The 20,428-nt window shown below is 39.4% G+C and overlaps 1 protein-coding gene across 3 annotated transcripts in view; it reads left to right on the forward strand.

The window, feature by feature from the left end:
* The window catches only part of KANSL1 (KAT8 regulatory NSL complex subunit 1), a 177,045-nt gene that overhangs the window by 35,199 nt on the left and 121,418 nt on the right, over positions 1-20,428 (forward strand). For all 3 annotated transcript variants that reach the window (XM_080680385.1, XM_080680383.1, XM_080680384.1), the window contains one exon: positions 12,970-14,335. In XM_080680385.1, coding sequence (XP_080536511.1) covers positions 13,053-14,335 — 1,283 coding nt within the window. In that variant the 5' untranslated portion in view covers positions 12,970-13,052. The remainder of the gene's footprint in view (positions 1-12,969; positions 14,336-20,428) is intronic.

Below are 20,428 nucleotides of genomic sequence, written 5' to 3' on the forward strand. Positions count from 1 at the left end.
ATGTATAGGCTTTGAAGAAATACTAGTTTGATAAGTTGAACTGTCAGGAAAGTTTCATTAAGCTGTTCGTACATTACCATGGAGAACTGAGGATTTTAAAGACCTTAAGCACATATCAAAAAAAATTGGGCAACTGTTTATGCAGTTACTGGTTTATTGCTTACTCCTAGTTTTTCATTTGGCCTCCAGAGGATTGAAAGAAGGATGATAGTATTAATATTTAACATTTCCCTGGTGTTGGAAAAATGAATTTTTATTTATCATTAATTCAGTACTCTAAATGGATAAGGTAGGCTTCAGTGAGATCCCTGGAATTTGGTCAAGGATGCCTGCCAAAAATAACCTGTTTGCTTTTGAATTGCTTGGACCCTTCAAGAAGTCTCTGATTTTAAGATTGTTCAAACACTTATACTGTTAGAGCTTGTTAGAAAGAGACGAGATTAAAAAGTACATTTTTTTTCTCTCTTTGTTTTATGTGAGGTAGACTGGTAGGAAATTTGAATTCAGTGGTAAACATCAATAAGTATTTTGATAGGTAGTCATCCTTCAAAAATTTTTTTCTGTTTATTTTTAAACAGGAATGGGATCATACTTACGTTCTTGATCTCCCCTTCCCCCCATTTAGCTATTCATCAGAGGATTTTCACATCAAAACATACAGTTTTCTTTTTAGATATATACATAGTTTTCTAGTGTGTCTTTTTTAAGTTTAGGATTTTTTGTATTCTTCAGTGGAAGAATTGTACATACATCTTTATGAATCTATGAGAATATTTCTCTTGGATAGGTTCCTAGAAGTGCAGTTACTGGGTAAAATTTTGGGTAATTGCATTTAAATTTTTGATATATTTTTGCCTTCAAAAGGCTTATGTAACCATATTTAATAGTTTAAATGCTACAGTTAAAAATTTGCCAGTCTGGGTTCAGGTGCTTGGCAATATAAATGACTGGAACTTGAGGTAGATGAAATCTGCCCTAGATTCATTTTGTGCCAGCTTTTTGTTAGATCATTATCACTTTATGATCAGACATCCCCTTTAACTTCATAATGGATCTCCAGCTGGTACATTCAACATACAATGCGCGGGTTAACTAGCATATATGCGTATATTGGTCCACTGTCTGCCAGGCACAATGCTGCATGTAGGGGATAAAGATAAAACAAACAGGTAACCCCTTTTTAAGGACGTATATAGTCTAGGGAAGGAAGAGAAAGACAAAATTGGGAGTCCTATGTTACATTATGAGCTGCTGCCCAGGGTGTCACAGGGGTGCAGGTAAGACCCAGAGAGAGGGACCCCTAATTCAACTTGGATGAATGGGGAATACTTGAAAGAGCATGTGATCTTGGAGAAGAAAAAGTAGCATGAGCAAAGGTGCAAGGGCACGGAAGAGCCTGGAACTATAAATATAATTCAGGAAGTTTGGAGCTGGAGACAGGTTGGAGATGAGGCTGAGGGTTAAAAAGGACGTAGATACGCTGTGTGGGGAGTTTGGATTCATCCTTACCCTAGTGTCACTGAAAGATTTTATTTTATTTTATTTTTTTAAAAATATATTTTATTGATTTTTTACAGAGAGGAAGGAAGAGGGATAGAGAGTTAGAAACATCGATGAGAGAGAAACATCGATCAGCTGCCTCCTGCACACCTCCCACTGGGGATGTGCCTGCAACCAAGTTATGTGCCCTTGACCGGAATCGAACCTGGGACCCTTCAGTCTGCAGGCTGATGCTCTATCCACTGAGCCAAACCGGTTTTGGCATCACTGAAAGATTTTAAGCAGGAGCACAACATGGTCAGATTTATATTTCCTCTTCTCCTCTCTCTTCCTTTTTTCTAATCATTTTGGTAGTAGATGCTATATTGAAGGCTTGCTGAGACAGGAAGAAAGAGGAAATATAAATCTGACCATTGGATGTAGGGTAAAATATGTAGGAGAAAATAAACCAGTAGGTATAATTTACCAAAAAGACTGGACTCCAAACAGGACTGAAATTGACTCTCCCAGCTGGTCTCTGCAACCCAGATTATTAGTTGGGAGATTATTACTGCCTGGATTACTGTAGTACATAATTAGATTCTGAATTAAGGCAATGGCATTAAGGATGGAGTGAGTGCGCCTATTTATTCTATTTCCTATTTTGAACTCTCTCTAGTCAGCCTTCAGAATTCAACCAGAATGTCATCTCTTTCTGGAACTCTTCAGGCAAAACACAGTGTTTATCATCTGGGTTTTTCTTTGCACTTATTTTCTATCTTTTTTGTGTTGTATGTGATAATCCTCATCCGTGGATATGTTTTCCATTGCTTTTCAGAGAGGAAGGGAGAAGCGGGGGGGAGAGACATCAATGTGAGAGAGACACATTGATTGGTTGCCTCCCTCATTCACCCTGACTGGGGCCAGGGATCGAACCTGCAACCCATTTTGACTGGGAATCAAACTCTCATTCCTTCTGTGTGCGGGCTGATGTTCTAACCACTTAACAACACCAGCCAGGGCTATTTTCTATCTTCTTATCTTTGCATTAATGAAACTGTTAAAATTTTTAGTGCCTTCACATTAGACCATAAACTCCTGCAGTCTTTCTATAAATCGTCTGGCATTCGTATATGATTAAGTGAGCTATCTATGATACAACATCAGTGGTTGGGATCAAGATTCATTCACAGAGGGGCCCGGCTGATGTAGCTCAGTGGATTAGCATCATCCCATGGACCAAGAGGTCCTGGGTTTGAGTCCCAGTCAAGGCACATGCCCGGATTGTGGGCTTGATCCCCAGTAGGGGGCGTGCGGGAGGCGGCCTATAGATGTGTCTCTCATCTATGTTTCTATCACTTCCTCTCCTTTCCTCTCTATTTAAAAATCATTAAAAACATATTTTAAGAAAAGATTCATTCACATAGGGAATGTTGATGAACAGGAATTGGTTTAGGATTTGGTGTTGGGAGCATGGGATGGATTTTGGATATGGAATAAAGTAGCAGTATGGATGATGCTGGACCCTACATATTCTTTAGGTTTCAACTTAGATGTTATTCCCTCTGGGAAGCCTTCTATGATTCCACCCACTCTCAGCTTGTGCCAGGGTCCCCTTAATGTGGCCCCCCAGGATTCCCTGATCACATAGTAATGTCTTTACTGGTGTTTGTCATCACTGTAGACACTTTGTGTGGTGCTTTTAATGTTATAGGCATTTTAACAATGTTTATTGGAGATAATCAGTTGGTATTCCTCTAAAGACTAAAATTTGAAGTCTAGTGTCTAGCAGTTAAGATTCTTCCAATTTAAAATTAGCCTTAAATTACTTAGTATGATGGTTTAAAAGTTGTGGACTTTAGAATTAGGGATTTGAATTGGAATCCTGCTTCTGCATTTTAGAAGTTCTGACTGTCAAGTTTCCTCATCTATAAAATGAAAACAAGAGTACTTGCTTTACAATGTTATTGTGAAGATAAATGAGAGCTCATGTAAATCGCTTAGCACAGTGACTGATGTATTGAAAGGTCAGTTAATGTTAGTGAGCAGCAGACATAATAATAACCTCCAGTCAGAGCTACGATTCCCTTAGTAATTATAAACGTTTTTGGTTAAGAAGCTCTGTTGGCATAGGAAAGTGTTAGGGACTAGTGTGGTGAGGTCCACATTATTTTGACTTGTAATAAAAAATATGTCTCTACTCCCTATTGTATTTCATAACATATCTACATTGTTTTCCATTTAAAAGAAATACTTTGCATTGTGTCCCATAATGTAGCTTTCAGTACATTATCACAAATTACTACATACATAGCTACTTTCCTCTTTTTTAAAAATATATTTTTATTGATTTCAGAGAGGAAGGGAGAGGGAAAGAGCGATAGAAACATCATTGATGAGAGAGAATCACTGATCAGCTACCTCCCACATGCCCTGCACTGGGGATCAAGCCCACAACCCGGGCATATGCCCTTGACTAGAATTGAACCCGGGACCCTTCAGTCTGCAGGCCGACACTCTATCCACTGAGCCAAACTGGCTAGGGCTGCTTTCCTCCTCTTGAGAAGCTGTATACATGTACTACTTGGTTCATCTAAATTGCTCTGTGGATCATCTTCTAAATCCTTTCCCATTATTTTGTCAGTTTCTTGATTAGAGTTTCCTCATCTTCCTCTGCTTAGCAAAATCTTACTTAAATTTGAAGATCTACCTCACCAAGTGTTGTTGTTGTTGTTGTTATTAATCTTCACCCAAGGATATTTTTTCCATTGGGTTTTAGAGGGAGTGGAAGGTGGGGGGACCTGCAACCCAGATAAGTGCCCTCGACTGGGATCGAGCCTGAGACCCTTCTGTCCCAGGGTCGGTGCTGTAACCATTGAGCATACTTGCCAGAGCAAACCAGTGTGTTTTGATTACTCTAGTTCAGTCAGTAAGTGGTTACAGTACTTAGAGTTTACCAAGCTCTAGATAAAGTTAACGAGTATGCAAGAGAAGGATCCTAAAAAACACTGCCCGTTTTGGAAATATAATTAATAAATTGTGACAATTAGGGAACATTCAAACACATAATTTGAATTGAGTGATGGTGACTTTAAGTGCATTGAACAATTTAAGCAGGAAGAAAGCAATGTGAATTTGAATAGTAGAGAAAAGTTTCTGTGGAGATGTTATATATTGAAGGATTAATTATGTTTTGGGTCTTCCCAGTAGAAGCAGCAGCCTAAGCAGAGATTGTGGAGCTTGGAATTTAGGGGGAGTTCTGGCTCCATACTACCTGATGCACTTGTTCTGATATTGTTTTACTAGTGGGGTCCCTCTGCCTGGCCTGCGGGATCGGGCCAAAACTGGCTCTCCGACATCCCCCGGACACTTAGCATATTAGGTTTTTATTATATAGGAAGTTTCATCTTGGAGAATTTTGACTTATGAAAAGGCACTAGAAGTTATTCTAGAGTAGAGAAGTGAGATGATAAAAAGATATGGAATGTATTGTTGGTCTGAGCTATCAGTCAGGAAGCTGCTATGATTTAGGTCTGAGCTGATGAAGACCTGGCTGGGTTTGGGTTGGTGGTGGTAAGAATAGAGAGGATATACCACACCTGAACAGCTTTATGAGCAATGCATAGAGAAGACAAAGTTATGAAGGAAAAGAGATCCTTTTTTTCTTGTCCTTAAGAGCCTTTATATTAATGTTTGTGTCACTTATTTGGCCCTTGTGCAAACTTTAGCACCTTCCAATTTTTGGATTTAAGCTTGGAGAAAACTTTGACCATACTACTGTGGTGACCACTTTAGTTGAGGTTCTTGTTGCATCCTGTCTGGATTATTGCAGTAGCTTCTTCTTTGCCTTTTTCTTTTCTTTTAATCCATCCTACCCAACTGGTCTCTGAAAAGCTCAGTTCTGATGTGTCACTCCCCATTTGAAAAACCTTTAATGACATTCTGCTGCCTTTAAGTCTGAGTAAAGGCTGGCTATTTAAGGTTGTCCATTATTGAACTGGCTTCAAACTGTCTTGCTACCTTTTTCTGTACTGTTTCCTCTATTAACTTTATATTTCAAGAAAATTGATCATTTCTTTTAACCTTGAGGATGTCCTATGTTTTCCCACAGCCTTGCCTTTTCCATGCTATTTCCTCTCACTAGAATGCCATGTAACCAACCATTCTCTTGTCCTAACCGCTTACATAATGAAATTGTAGCTAATTTAAAATTTTCAGCTGACATTTGACAACTTCACGGACACTTCCCTTAACCAACCTTCCTCCTTCTCTTTCTTTCCTTTGTGCAGAGTAATGAGGTAATGGGGAAAGAAGTTAGTAGAAGCCACATTATGGGCAAACTTTTCTTCCCCATCTGATTTTTGCTTGTTTTCAGTGAAAGTGTGGTGATTAGCCAGTTAGATGGCCAAACCCTTCTCCTTGGGTTTTTGCAGCTTATCAACATTTTTGCAAGGTGGATGCTGCTAGTTTTTTCTTGTGTATTTGGGAGTCCTCTATTGGAAACTAGTGAGGAATAAGGCAAAATTTTCAGTTGTAGGTATGAAGTTAGTTCTGACTTGCAGTATTTGAAGCAGGCAGGTGTTTTGCTTTCTGGAAAGAAGATATCTTTATGTCTATCTCTGTAGATAGACATAAAGATATAGGTTTGTATCTCTAGGAAGTACTTTTCAATTGGGACGTGTGATTTTTGCCCCCTATGGGTCATTTGACATGTCTGGAGGCATTTTTGGTTGTCATAATTTGTATAAAGGTGTTACTAGCATCTAGTGGGTGGAGGTCAGGGATCCTGCTAAATATCTTACAGTGCACAAGAGAGACCTCCCTTCCCCCTATAACAGAGTTATTCAGCACAAGATGTCAATAGTGTTGAGAAGCTCTGCCCTAGGGATATGTTTTTGCTTCAAAAGTGCTACTTGTGTTAGGTGCAAGCTTGTCCTTGAACCTATACTGCAGTTTAGAATAATAGAATCCTAAGTACAGGAAGGGACCCTAGAATTCACATATTTGAACTTTATTCCAACCGTATCCCTCAGAACAGTGTTCCTCAAGATATTCATAGGTGTAATGGGAAAAAGGTGTTTATTTGTCAAATAAGTTTGGTAAAGGCAAACATCTGCATATTCAGTATGATGAAATACATTGTGGATCTCCAGCAAGGAAGTGTTTCCCCAAATGTGTTTGCCTGCTGAACCCATTTAACATTTTCCAGTCTCCAAATGCTTCCTTGGAACTGGTAGGGAAACCATTAATTACCGAGCCCAGTGGTCGGCAAACTGCGGCTCGCGAGCCACATGCGGCTCTTTGGCCCCTTGAGTGTGGCTCTTCCACAAAGTACCATGGCCCGGGCAAGTTTATTTTGAAGAAGTAGTGTTAGAAGTTTAAGTTTAAAAAATTTGGCTCTCAAAAGAAATTTCAATCGTTGTACTGTTGATATTTGGCTCTGATGACTAATGAGTTTGCCTACCACTGACCTAGCCCAACCTTTTATAGCAGATAGGTTCTTTTGTCTCTTTAAACTTACGGGAAAATCTTAATTTATGTTAGCCTCATCTGCATTTGTCAGATTGTGGTTTATTAGATGAATTAAAAATTGGGATATTTTAGATTTCTTATTTTGAGTGTACTCTATAACTTTATTGTCTAACCCCACCTGCAAATTGGAAATTATAATCCCAGCCTGAAACCTACTACTGTCCAGGCTGTTTTGAGGATTAATAAGTTAATTATAGCTTTTAATGCTTTGTATTCTTAGGAGAAAGGTGACTTATTATAATAAGTTGTTGTGCCGTTTTTGTAAAACTGCTAAAGTTTGACAGTCTTCTCTGATTTAAATTGTTGGACAGTGAAACTTTTAGGACTTAAAGTGGGATGGGAATAATTGTTTTAATCAACATTTTGTGGGGTATGTTCAATTTTTAAGAAAGTCACTGTAACATTTGCCTTACTCAGATTTTTTGGCTCTTTAAAAATTTGCATTACTTTCTTTTTGCGTCCTTCCCTTTTATTATATAAGTAATACATGTTTGTGGTAGAGACAATTACATAAGCCAGAAAACTAAAGACAGAAGAATATTACCACCTACTTTTTAAACCAAAATGGGGTTATAGTACTTGTTTTGTTTTATAACACCTTTAAAAAAATTAACAGTGAAGCAGGAACTTTTTCATGTCAGTAAATACAAGTGTGCTTTGTTATTTATTGTTGCATAGTATTCCATTGTATGGATATTTCATAATTTAAATTATTGGGCATTTGATTTGCTCTCTTTATCAGAAACAACATCATGAAATATTAAAATAAAATGAAATCTGGACATACAGTGAAAATATTTTTAAAATTTCTAAGCTTAGGTGATGATTTATGGCAATTAAAGCTAATATTGAGTGCTAGCTAACTAGATTTGTCATGTCCATTTATGTGCTTTTTTCCCTAAGTGAAAAGTCCTCAAGTACAGTGACCTTTTAGAGAAATATTTGCTTAATATTTTTCCTGTGCATTAAGAAGTCTCATAGAAATTTTTTTAAAAATATATTTTATTGATTTTTTTTTACAGAGAGGAAGGGAGAGGGATAGAGAGTTAGAAACATCGATTAGAGAGAAACATCGATCAGCCTCCTCCTGCACATCCGCTACTGGGGATGTGCCCGCAACCAAGGTACATGCCCTTGACCAGAATCGAACCTGGGACCTTTCAGTCCGCAGGCTGACGCTCTATCCACTGAGCCAAACCGGTTAGGGCTAGAAATTTATTTTTATATTTGCTTTTAGTCTATAGGTTATTATTTATAATAGTGCAAATAATGGGTGTTTTTGCCAGGCACTAGGCTAAGTAATTGAAAATATTTCATTTAATCATCACAGCAACCTTGTGAGATAGGCTCTAATTTAAATGAGGGCGGAGCCATGGTGTGACCTTGGACCTACTCACCTTACCTGGGAATGCCTTTGGGGGTAATACTGAATCTCAGCATTGCATTACAAGTCAACTAAGGGAGAGAGTTGTAGATTTTTATCTTTTCCTATAAGTAGTATTGTTTTGGTGTAGAAAGATAAAGATTTAGGAGTTAGAAATGGAATTCCTTCTGAAGAGGTTGCTTTTTCCTCTCCCTACTTACTTAGATGATTGTTTTAGTAACTACTCTGCAGTGCATCCTATGGGGATATAGAGACCAAGGAGAATGTGTAAACAAAATAAACTCTTGCCTTTGAGCTGAGATATGCGTCATTAATGTTGAGTTCACAGATGTACTTTCACAGGGTCAGAGAAATCTTGAAAGATACGGGATTTGAGCCAGCAGATTTTTCTTTAAGTTGTGAACTTTAAATAATTAAATAATTCTAAAATAATGATGGAATATTTACTGCTTAAGTACTTCGGTAGTATGATGTTAATTATGACCCTCTTTTTTAAAAAAAAAAATATTTTTATTGATTTCAGAGAGGAAGGAAGAGGGAGAGACAGAGACAGAATCATCAGTGATGAGAGAGAATCATTGATTGGCTGCCTCCTGCACGCCCACACTGGGGATTGAGCCCACAACCTGGTCATGTGTCCTTGACTGGAATCGAACCTGCAACTTTTCAGTCTGCAGGCCAAAGCTCTATCCACTGAGCCAAACCAGCTGGGGCTATGACCCTCTTTTAGGTGTGCTGTGTGAGCCTGGGTTTTCCTGAGTAAGTTTTGTGTAACATTCAGTGTCCTTGCTTGGGTCCCCAGAGGAAGGCTGTTTCCTGCCATTGCTGAGACTTACTTTATAGTGCTCTTGGGGTAGTAGGTTACAACTACTCTTCTCACCTGTTGTATTATTCGTCTGGCACTGATAATGTTCCTCCTTGCATTGCTAGTAACAATGTATTGCTATTAATTTAAAAGAGGAGAATATTGGATTGATGGGAAGGACCTGATAGTGATTTTTGTTTATGGTAGAAAATGCTTTGTGTACTACAAAACTGACTCAGCCTATTTTGCATTGGTTCATCTGTCTATTGGTCTGTAGCACAGTCATTTATACTATATTAGGAATTAACATTTATGTTAAGATCAGAAATAAAAAAAAGTGGACATACAACAGTTTGTGTTACATAGAAAGCCATATACCGGAAAGTCAGTAAGGATAAAACTCATAAGCTCCAGAAGATCTACTTATTTCATAGGAAGTTCATTAAAATAACAATATTAGAATGAGAAACCTTTGGCAGCTATGTAGAGCAATAGATAAATTTGAATTGTAAGTGTATTGGTATTTGTATGGATGCTATCTCGGTCATTTACTTAAGTATTTATATTAATGATTTGAATGATCATAGTGTGAAAAAAAAAACACCCTGTGTAGTCCCATAGGGGCTACCATCCTATGTCGTCATTAATATAAAGATAAAAAAGTTTGACCAAATTGGAAGTTGTCCTCTTGGTTTTTTGTTTGTTTTTTTAAGGAGGGAAGAGGTTGCTTTAGTTCAGTGGTTCACTAGATTTTTGCTCTCAAGACCCCTTTTCACTCTTAAAACATGTTGAGACAACCACAAAGAACCTTTAAGTGAATGGCATTGTTTTACATTTTTGCAAATCTTTCTAATGTCTGGCTTAATAGAAAACACCTGGGTTCTCATACCTGTTTTTGCATTCATTCTATTGTATGTTTGGATTGTAGAATATAAAGAAAATCTGGTTTCACCCAGCTAGATAGTTGGAAAAAGAGGAGTATTTGATAGTCTTTTTAGATAAGTGTGGATCTTCTTTGACATTGCACCCAAATTTGACAAGTCTTGGTTTCATCGAGTTTAGTTGCAATATGGAATCTAAAACCATATCAATGAACCTTTTGTACTCTCTTAGGTCAGTGATTTTCAGCTGCTGAGCTGCAACACACTAGTATGCCACAAGCAATTTTAAAACATGCAATACCTGAGTATTTAGTCAGGGGTACTGACCTCTTTTCCCTTAGATACTCTAATAAAAAAATAACAGCCAACAACAATAGCCGTCCAGTGTAAATGAATCAAAATTACACCTATTTTTTTTTTTGTCCGATCAGCAAAAAAATATATTTTTTGGTCTGCTGCAGGATTTTAGTACTAATTAGTGTGCCGTGAGATGAAGAGGGTTGAAAATCACTATTAGATTAAAATCTATTGGTCTGTCTTGAGCTTGCTTTTACCTGAAAATGAGTTTCTAACATGCATTGGTTACTTGGTCATTTACTGAGTTTCCCAGATCTTCCAAATGTTTACACATTTCATTATATGGTATAAAAAAATTCACATTTATTGATATCAGCAGTAGTATATTTAATTAGAAATGACTTTTTAAAGTAATGGGAATATGTTCAGGTTCATGATGGTGGATACAAGTTTTCAAATACTTATTTTTGCTTGAAAACTCAGGTTTTATAATTGGCAATAAACATTGCCAGTGGTTTTTCTTGAAGTGACAGGTTCACTTTGTTCATTTTTGGGAAAATGTCTGCTAACTACAAAAGTAGTTCTGCCAACTAAAAATAGTGTTAGATGAGAAAAGCTTCTAGTTCAGCTTGCAATGCAGTTGTACAGGTGCTTTTTCTCAGACTACTACTTTTGTTGTTAATTCTTATCCGAGGATATTTTTTCCATTGATTTTTTTTTTTTTTTTTTTTTTTTTTAGAGAGGAGAGGGAGGGAGAGAGAGAGAGAGAGAGAGAGAGAGAGAGAGAGAGAGAGAGAGAGAAACGTTGATGTGAGAGAGACACATTGATTGGTTGCCTACTGCAGGCGCCCCGACTGGGGCTGGGGATCGAACCTGCAACCCAGGTATATGCCCTTGATTGGGAATTCAGTGGGTGTGCCAAGGCTCTAACCACTGAGCACACAGACCAGGCTCTCAGACTTATTAAAGCTTCAGAAGTAATTTGTGCGTACTTTCCCTTTCATCACAAAGAATATTTAAAAAGTAGAGATTTAATAAATTTATAATTTTCATAATTTCATCAAGGACATTGATAAATCGAACTAGCTTTTTTTAAAAATCCTAACCTGAGGACATGTTTATTGATTTTAGAGAGAGAGGAAGAGAGATGGAGAGAGACACAGATAGATAGACATTGATGTGAGAGAGAGACATGAATCGGTTGCCTCCTGTATGTGCCCTGACCGGGAATTGAACCTGCAACCTTTCTGGTACACAGGTGTTCAGCCTTGTTTTTGTACCCTCATTGCAAATATCAACACAAAAAAATTTAAAAAGGCAAATAATTTTTTAGTATTACTATGAAAATATCTCTCGTGGACCCCTGAAATGGTCTTTGAGCTCCCAAGAAGTCTGTAAGCCACACTTTTAAGAACATTTGGCTTAGTTCTTTACATAGATTTTCTTTTGCTCTCAAACCAAATAGAGGCAAATGACTGAGGCTTTTAGCTTAGGTTACTAAATGAAAGCAATACCATTACCAGAGATAATAAATCTGGTTGAAGAGTAAGTATTGAAAGAAGAAAGTGAATTTTGAGTTCTAGGGAGCTTAAGAAACATAGAGGTGGGAATGTTGACTAGTGCAGCTCAGCAAATTTTTCTGTGTATTAGGAGGCCTCACTATACATACTAGAGGCCTCACTGTACTAATACATACTAGTGGTTGTTGAGAAGGAAGTGGGTTTAGAGAGAAGAGGACAGAAGAAGGAACCTTGGTATCTAGGACATCAGGAAAGGAGAATTTCAAGAATGATTGGTCAGCACTACCTAGTGCTTTAGAGAAGTCAAATAGATTGGGGATTGAGACTTGACCATTGAGATTTGATAATGAGATTACTGGTAACTTTTGCCAGAGCGGTAGGAGCCAGATTAGAGTGCAGAGGCAGCTATTTATATTATTATTTTAGGAAGTTTTGGAGTGAAGGGAAGAGACACTTGGGCAATTAATTTGAGAGGTGGGTTGTACTGAGGACAGTGAAAGAAAGTTGACAAGTGTGATACCATTAAGCTTGTAGTATGAGCTGTCTTGCCGAGAAGTGAGAAGCTGCTGAACACTGGATTGTTTGGCCAGAAAAATACACAGATCTATGACATTTGGCATACAAACTTTTTGATAGGGATGGGGAGTTCCTTACTAATCCTTTTCTGTTTAATTGCTAGGTGTTTAGTTTGCTTCATTTGCTTTAAATCCACTAATTTTAAGAAGTTTAAAGAGATTTTTCTTTTAAATGCAGGTGATTTGACTTTTAATAATCTGTGATTCTCTAGCTGTGTAACTTCTGTTTTAGCTACTTTCAATCTGTGGTAACAAGTGACAAAAAAAAGGTGGAATTCTTTCTCTTGTACAGAAGAGTGTGTGTATGTGCTCTCTCTCTCCCTCTCCCTCCCTTCCTCCCTCTTGCCTCCCCCCCACCCCCCCTTTACCCTGATGAAGGATATTCGTGACTGGAGGCAGAGTTTGGATTGTAGCCTCAAGGAGTATTTGTATTAAAAATGTTGTTGTTGTCTAATATGCTTGTATTTCTAACTTCCTTTTGTTCTTTTTTTTCTAGTCTGTTCTCTGGGGAGGCAGAAAGGGGCCGTGGAGCTGGCCTCGGCACCGGGAGAGGCTGGACTTCCTGTCTCTCTGTGCTGAATGGCTGCGATGGCGCCCGCTCTCACTGACGCAGCAGCTGAAGCACACCATATCCGGTTCAAACTGGCTCCCCCATCCTCCACTTTGTCCCCTGGCAGTGCCGAAAACAACGGCAACGCCAACATCCTTATTGCTGCCAACGGAACCAAAAGAAAAGCCATTGCTGCAGAGGATCCCAGTCTAGACTTCCGAAATAATCCTAAGGAAGATTTGGGAAAGCTGCAACCATTGGTGGCGTCTTATCTCTGCTCCGATGTAACACCTGTTTCCTCGAAGGAATCGTTGAAATTGCAAGGTGTCTTCAGCAAGCAGACAGTCCTTAAATCTCACCCTTTCTTATCTCAGTCCTATGAACTCCGAGCTGAGCTGTTGGGGAGACAGCCAGTTTTGGAGTTTTCCTTAGAAAATCTTAGAACCATGAATACCAGTGGTCAGACAGCTCTGCCACAAGCACCTGTAAATGGGTTGGCTAAGAAATTGACTAAAAGTTCAACACATTCTGATCATGACAATTCCAGTTCCCTCAATGGGGGAAAACGAACTCTTACTTCATCTTCTCAGGGGGGTGAAATGGTGGCATCTGAATCAGGGGACTTGAAGGGGGGTATGACCAATTGCACTCTTCCACATAGAAGCCTTGATGTAGAACACACAACTATATTTAGCAATAATAGCACTGCAAACAAATCTTCTGTAAATTCCATGGAACAGCCAGCACTTCAAGGAAGCAGTAGGTTATCACCTGGCACAGACTCCAGCTCTAACTTGGGGGGCGTCAAGTTAGAGGGTAAAAAGTCTCCCCTGTCTTCCATTCTTTTTAGTGCTTTAGATTCTGACACAAGGATAACAGCTTTACTACGGCGGCAGGCTGATATTGAAAACCGTGCCCGCAGATTACAGAAGCGCTTACAGGTTGTGCAAGCCAAGCAGGTGGAGAGGCACATTCAGCATCAGCTGGGTGGATTTTTAGAGAAAACTTTGAGCAAACTGCCAAACTTGGAATCCTTGAGGCCCCGAAGCCAGTTGATGCTGACTCGAAAGGCTGAAGCTGCATTGAGAAAAGCTGCCAGTGAGACCACCACTTCAGAAGGACTTAGCAACTTCCTGAAAAGTGATTCCATTTCAGAAGAATTGGAGAGATTTACAGCTAGTGGTATAGCCAGCTTGAGGTGCAGTGAACAAGCATTTGATTCAGATGTCACTGACAGTAGTTCAGGAGGAGAGTCTGATATTGAAGAGGAAGAACTGACCAGAGCTGATCCTGGGCAGCGCCACATACCTCTGTGAGTAGAACCCATGCATAATGACATTCTTGAGAGGGAACACAGGAGAAAGACTTGGAATTCCCATTATGGGGAGTATTGGCTTCTTTGTTTATAAGTACCTAGGTTCCATTTGTCTTTTTCCTAATTTTAGGTAGGTGAGTGCATATACTTGTTAGTGAAATGGAAGATATTTCTGGTATAGTGTTGTGTTGCTGTAAGGCTAAAAGCTGCTAATTTCTTCTTAAAAACTAATTTATTAAAATTAGATGTCTATTTGTAAAACTGTACCCATACTGTGAGTGAATATTTTTTTTTTTTGAGACTGGACATAAAATATTTTTATAAGTTTCTATGACTTGACTTCAGAATTTGTTGCTTCTAGTAGATGGGGACAGAAATTTAGTTGACCTAGTTCACTTTGCTGGAGTTTATAGTTGGTTTAATTGAGCTTTCAGCCGAGAATGTACCCAGTCTTCACTTTTAACACTTGAGGTTTCCTCTCCTTTTAAAGGACCAATAATCAGAAAATGCTCTGAGTATTTTATAGGTTACGTCTAAGCACAATCCACTTTTTCACAACTTGATTCTCTACCTAAAATAGCCCATTTTTATCAGATTTGGATTTTATTTTCTCTCAGCTAAGTTAAATGTATTGGCTTATTTGGGATAAATTCTTATTGGTGTTTCCAAACCTGTTTGAGGAAAATTCTGCATAAGCTTTGGGTGGCACTCAGTTGGTGTGGTGGAGCTCATATTCTTCCCTCCAAATTCTGCATTTGGCTCCTTATGGATAAAAATGGAAGTACAGTGTATAAATATATCTCCTTAAAGATAAATCAGTCTACTTTTTAAAAAAATTCTCAGTCAAGGATATGTTTTTATTGATTTGAGAGAGAGAGAGAGAGAGAGAGAAACATTCATGTGAGAAACAGATTAGTTGCTTCCCATATGCACCCCAACCAGTGACTGAGCCCACAACCTTGTTATGTGTGCTGACCAGGAATTGCACCTGCAACCTTTTGGTGTACAGGACAACACTCCAACTGACTGAGCCACCTGGCCAGGGCAATCAGTATTTTATCCTATCTAAGAAAGAAGGAATATGCTAATTGACCCTCACACTGTCACAAAGATAGTGGGGCCCACAGCCAATAAGGAGGAAATATGCTAATTGGCTGTCACGCCCCTCAAAGATGGCGGCACCCAGTCCCCTCAGCCCTGCTGGGACGGCAGGCGTGTGGCAAGCCTGGGGGCAGGCCTGGTTGCTCTGCGCGCCTGCCTCTGGAGTCACCCAGTTCCCCCAGTCCCCCATCCGCCCAGGGCCGGCCCGAGGCTCAGGTAACCAAGGCCAGCCGAGGCTTGCGCTGCCGGTAGTGGCAACAGCAGTGGTGTGAAGGGGCATCACCTTCCCCTGATCGCCGGGTCGCTTCCTGCCCCTGAGGGCTCCTGGATTGTGAGAGGGGGCAGGTCAGGCTGATGGACCCCCCCTCCAGTGCATCAATTTTCATGCACCGGGCCTCTACTCTACTTATAAGTGTTAAACTTGTGGAAAAGGGAAACATAGTTTGGAAAAGAAGGGCAGGATAGTTGACCAGCACATCCTCTCATTTCTACTTTGGGTAGGGATTTTGTAAAGGTTGGATTACTAGAGGAGGCTCAAATAGGTAGCTATGTTGGAATAATTGTTTTTTTCCTCGCTTGTAGTAAAAAGGTAACTAAGATTTTCACTGGAGACTTAATTGAGACAGCTGTACTTTTAAGTTTAAGTAAATTTCCTTTTTTCTTAAATGGATTACTAGTTTACATCACCTTGTGAATATTTGTGGCATTATCTCTACTGACTTTGCTGTATAAACCATTGCTACAAAAAAAATCTTAGTTAATGTTAGCCCTATCTGGTTTGGCTCAATGGATAGAGTGTCGGCCTGCGGACTGAAGGGGTCCCGGGTTTGATTCCGGTCAAGGGCACATGTCTGGGTTGCAGGCTCGATCCCCAGTAGGGGGCGTGCAGGAGGCAGCCAGTTAATGATTCTCTCTCATCATTGATGTTTCAATCTCTCTCTCCTCCCTTCCTTTCTCTGAAATCAATAAAAATATGTTAAAAATTTTTAGTTAATATTGAATTTTTTGTGTTTTAGAGTAATTTCATATAACAAATACTGTAGTTGAAGCATGTTACGTTTCATGTGCCTGTTTTGTGTATTTGAGAAAATAATCTAGAAGCTTACTGTTTTTAGTATACCTTGTATTGAAAAAGTTTTTAAGTTTTGGTAATGTGGGTAACTTCTAATCCAGTGAAATAAAAATAACTAGGAGAGAACTTTCTTTATTCCATGAGATAATCTAGTGATTTAAAAAGACCTTAGTCTGTTCACTCACTACTTAGTTCTGGGCCTTCTCATATAATGGTCTGTTAATTTGGAAGAGTGTGAAGTGCAAGGACAGCTCACAGATATTTTAGGGATCAGTTGAACCCACTTATAATTTAAGTAAGAAAAATATGAAGGCGGAAACCGGTTTGGCTCAGTGGATAGAGCCTCAGCCTGCGGACTGAAAGGTCCCAGGTTCGATTCCGGTCAAGGGCATGTACCTTGGCTGCGGGCACATCCCCAGTGGGAGGTGTGCAGGAGGCAGCTGATCGATGTTTCTCTCTCATCGATGTTTCTGACTCTCTATCCCTCTCCCTTCTTCTCTGTAAAAAATCAATAAAATATATTTTAAAAAAAATATGAAGAACTAAAGATACTGTGAATAAATATACTTTTGCACATTTTTATGTAATTGATTCAAAATTAAAGGCACCAATAAAGCACCACTACTTCAAAGACCTTATTGAGCAAGGTCATCAGATTGACTCCTAATGCAAGTATCTAGCCAGGTGTTTTATTTATCTTTTAATGGTGTGTGTGTGTGTGTGTGTGTGTGTGTGTGTGTGTGTATGGAGAGAGAGAGAGAGAGAGAGAGAGAGAGAGAGAGAGAGAGAGAGATTGATTTGTTGTCCCACTTATTTATGCATTCATTGGTTAATTTTTGTATGTAACCTGACCAGGAATCAAACCTGCAACCTTGGTGTATTGGGAGGATGCTCTAACCAACTGAGCTACCCATTCAGGGTGGTAGGCAGGTGTTTGTTGACCTTCTGAGTGTTTTAAAGATTTTTCAGTAATTGGCCAATGAGAGTGGAGGTACTGTTTAAAAAAGAAAAAAAGGGAAAGTCTTTGAATCTTAGTCATTTAGTAGTCCCTTCCAAATCCCATAACCACATTTAGAATTCTTGAGTCCTAGAATAAATAAAACTGGTGAGATTCAACTTGTTTTCACTTTCTGGTAGTCTGTCTAATATTTCACTCCTTAACTGAAGTATTTCTGCCAGAGATAAAGTTGCTCCTATACTAAATATTTTCAGCCATGATGAAAATATTTAGTTCAGGAAACTGTTGAAATGAATTGTTTTGAAATAATGCTGCTTAAATTTTAAGTGGATTATTCTGTGAAAATTGCAAGCCTTCACTAAGAATTCATTTGTGTTTTCTTTTCTAACTCTTAAGAGGAAAAACTTAAGTCCTAGACAAATGCTAGCAGTAGCAGAATGATTGATTTTTATATGTTGAGTTTTTGGCAAATTGTTTATCATTGTACTAGGGGCCCAATGCAGGAATTCATGCACCTTGAAAGGAACTATGGGCTGCGGTGGGCACAGGGCGGGTCTTGGCCCATCCTATGCACCCCCGCCTGGCCCCTCGGGTCCCCGTCCCCGCCCCCTAGGTCCCCTGTCTGCCGGCAGCCCCGCTCCCACCACCACCACTCCCACGTGCTGATAGCGCTGGCCCCGCTCGCACCCTCTGACTGACAGCGCGGTGTGATTGGGGCTGGTGCCAGCAGTGGGTGCGAGTGCGGCTGGTGCCGTCAGCAGGTGTGAGCGGCGGCTGCTGCCCCGATTGCCCCTCAGGAGCAGGGGGAGGTGGAGAAGCCCTGAGGGGCCATTTGGACTGGCAACCGCTGCTCACACCTGCTGATAGTGCCGAGCAATCAGGGCTGGCACCAGCAGCAGGTGTGAGCGCTGGGTGGGACCACAGCGCGTGGGAGCAAAGAATTTTCAGTAACCACCAGAAGCCCTGATGACAGCGATTGGTCTGGCGCCCCCACTCACCTGCTCCACCATCCACCGCAGCTGACGCCTGCCATGTCCTGCGCTCTGCCTCATGCTGCTGATGCCCGCCATGTTCCAGGGCGTGCCCCTTGGTGGTCAGTGCACATCATAGTGATTGGTTGTTCCGCTGTTTGGTCTATTTGCATATTAGCCTTTTATTATATAGGATTATACTTTACAAATAGTAAATTCTGTATTACTAGACAAGGTGTTTTAGAAAAATTCTTTCCTTTTTCTTGATTAATATATATAGATATATTTTAAAATCCTCACCTGAGGATTTTAATATATTTTATTGATTTTTTTACAGAGAGGAAGGGAAAGGGATAGAGTTAGAAACATCGATAAGAGAGAAACATCGATCAGCTGCTTCCTGCACACCCCCTACTGGGGATGGGCCCGCAACCAAGGTACATGCCCTTGACCGGAATTGAACCTGGGACCCTTCAGTCCGAAGGCCAACGCTCTAGCCACTGAGCCAAACCGATTAGGGCGAGGATATTTTTTTTTATTGATTTTCTTTGAAAGAGTGTAAGGTAGGGAGGAGGGGGAGAGAGAAACATTGATGAGAGACACTTGGATTGGTTGCCTACCACACTGGGGCCGGGAATTGAACCTGCAGCCAGGGTGCATGCCCTTGACCAGGAATTGAACCCAAGACTCTTCAGTATAACCACTTAGCAAACTGGATGGGGCTGATTAATATTTTTGGTTAACTGATTTTATGTTTAGTTTCAAACAGTCATGCCTTTTTATTTTAAGCTCTTTTGGGGAAATCTTATGTAGTTGTCTTGGTACATGTCACTACTAGTTTGAAAATCAAGGAACTAACAAGAAAGCTGTGTTTTAATAAATACCTTAATGTTTAAAAAAAATTTTTTAAAGCCTCACCTGAGGATATGTTTATTGATTTTGAAGGGAGAGACAGAGACAGAGACAGACATAGACATCTACTGGTTTCTTCCCATACATGCCTTGACTGGGGATTGAAGTCACAATCTAGATATGTGCCCTAACAGAGAATCGAACCTGCAACCTTTTGGTATATGGGACGACGCTCCAACCAACTGATCATCCTGGCCAGGGCTAATGTTTAATTCTTAATTGTAGAAGTAGAAACAAAAGCATTCATTTATCTCATATGTATGTAATACAGCTTGAGTGTGTGCTTGTGCGTGCGCGCTCATCTAAACTTTAGTTTATATTCCTCTCTTTCCTTTTCCTTCTAAGAGTTTTATCCTGTTATTTTGTTATGAATTCCTGAATTCATAATTTATTTTCTTGATCCGTCTATGGTAAGTACTTGCTGTTAAGAAAATATTTTTTCCAGGTAGAACAGTATTCTGGGTACCTGGACATTAATGTAGACCTCTTTTCCCTAAATTTTTTTCTTACTGAACTGTTACAATAGGCTTATCTTGGTGGTTAGCATAAAATTCATCCCACAAAACATTTCATTGTGACTATTGAAATGTGTTTTATATATTAAGTATATTATATAATGCCTTCTCTATAAGGACCTCTGGGAGAAAGACACGCAACTAAGAGTAATTGTGTTTTTCCCTAAGCTTTTAAGTCCGTTTTTATTACCTGGATGCTGTGATTTGTGTTGTTCACAAGGTTTCTATTTTCCTGTTGGCTTTTAGAACTTCAGAGCCAAGCTTATTGTTGTACTTTTTAAAAGCCTCATTCTTGGATTCATTTAGTTCTCCTAGTTCTTATTTTATTTTCATGGTTTTATTTCTTCTTCTTTAATTTATTCTAACCTATTTTTTATTTGTCAGGTACCCTTCTGAAGTCCACATCAGGGTTGGGTAAAAATTAAACTAGATGCTCAGTTTAATGACACTAAAGTTATTTGAATTTTGGGTTATCTTGATTGTAGTGACTGTTAACTTTTGAGGAATTTCACACTCTTGGAGTTGTTAATGAAGAAGACTTCCAGATACAATGAATTACTA

This window comes from Plecotus auritus (genome assembly GCF_963455305.1).
Source record: "Plecotus auritus genome assembly, chromosome: 7".
NCBI classification, from domain to species: Eukaryota; Metazoa; Chordata; class Mammalia; order Chiroptera; family Vespertilionidae; genus Plecotus; species Plecotus auritus.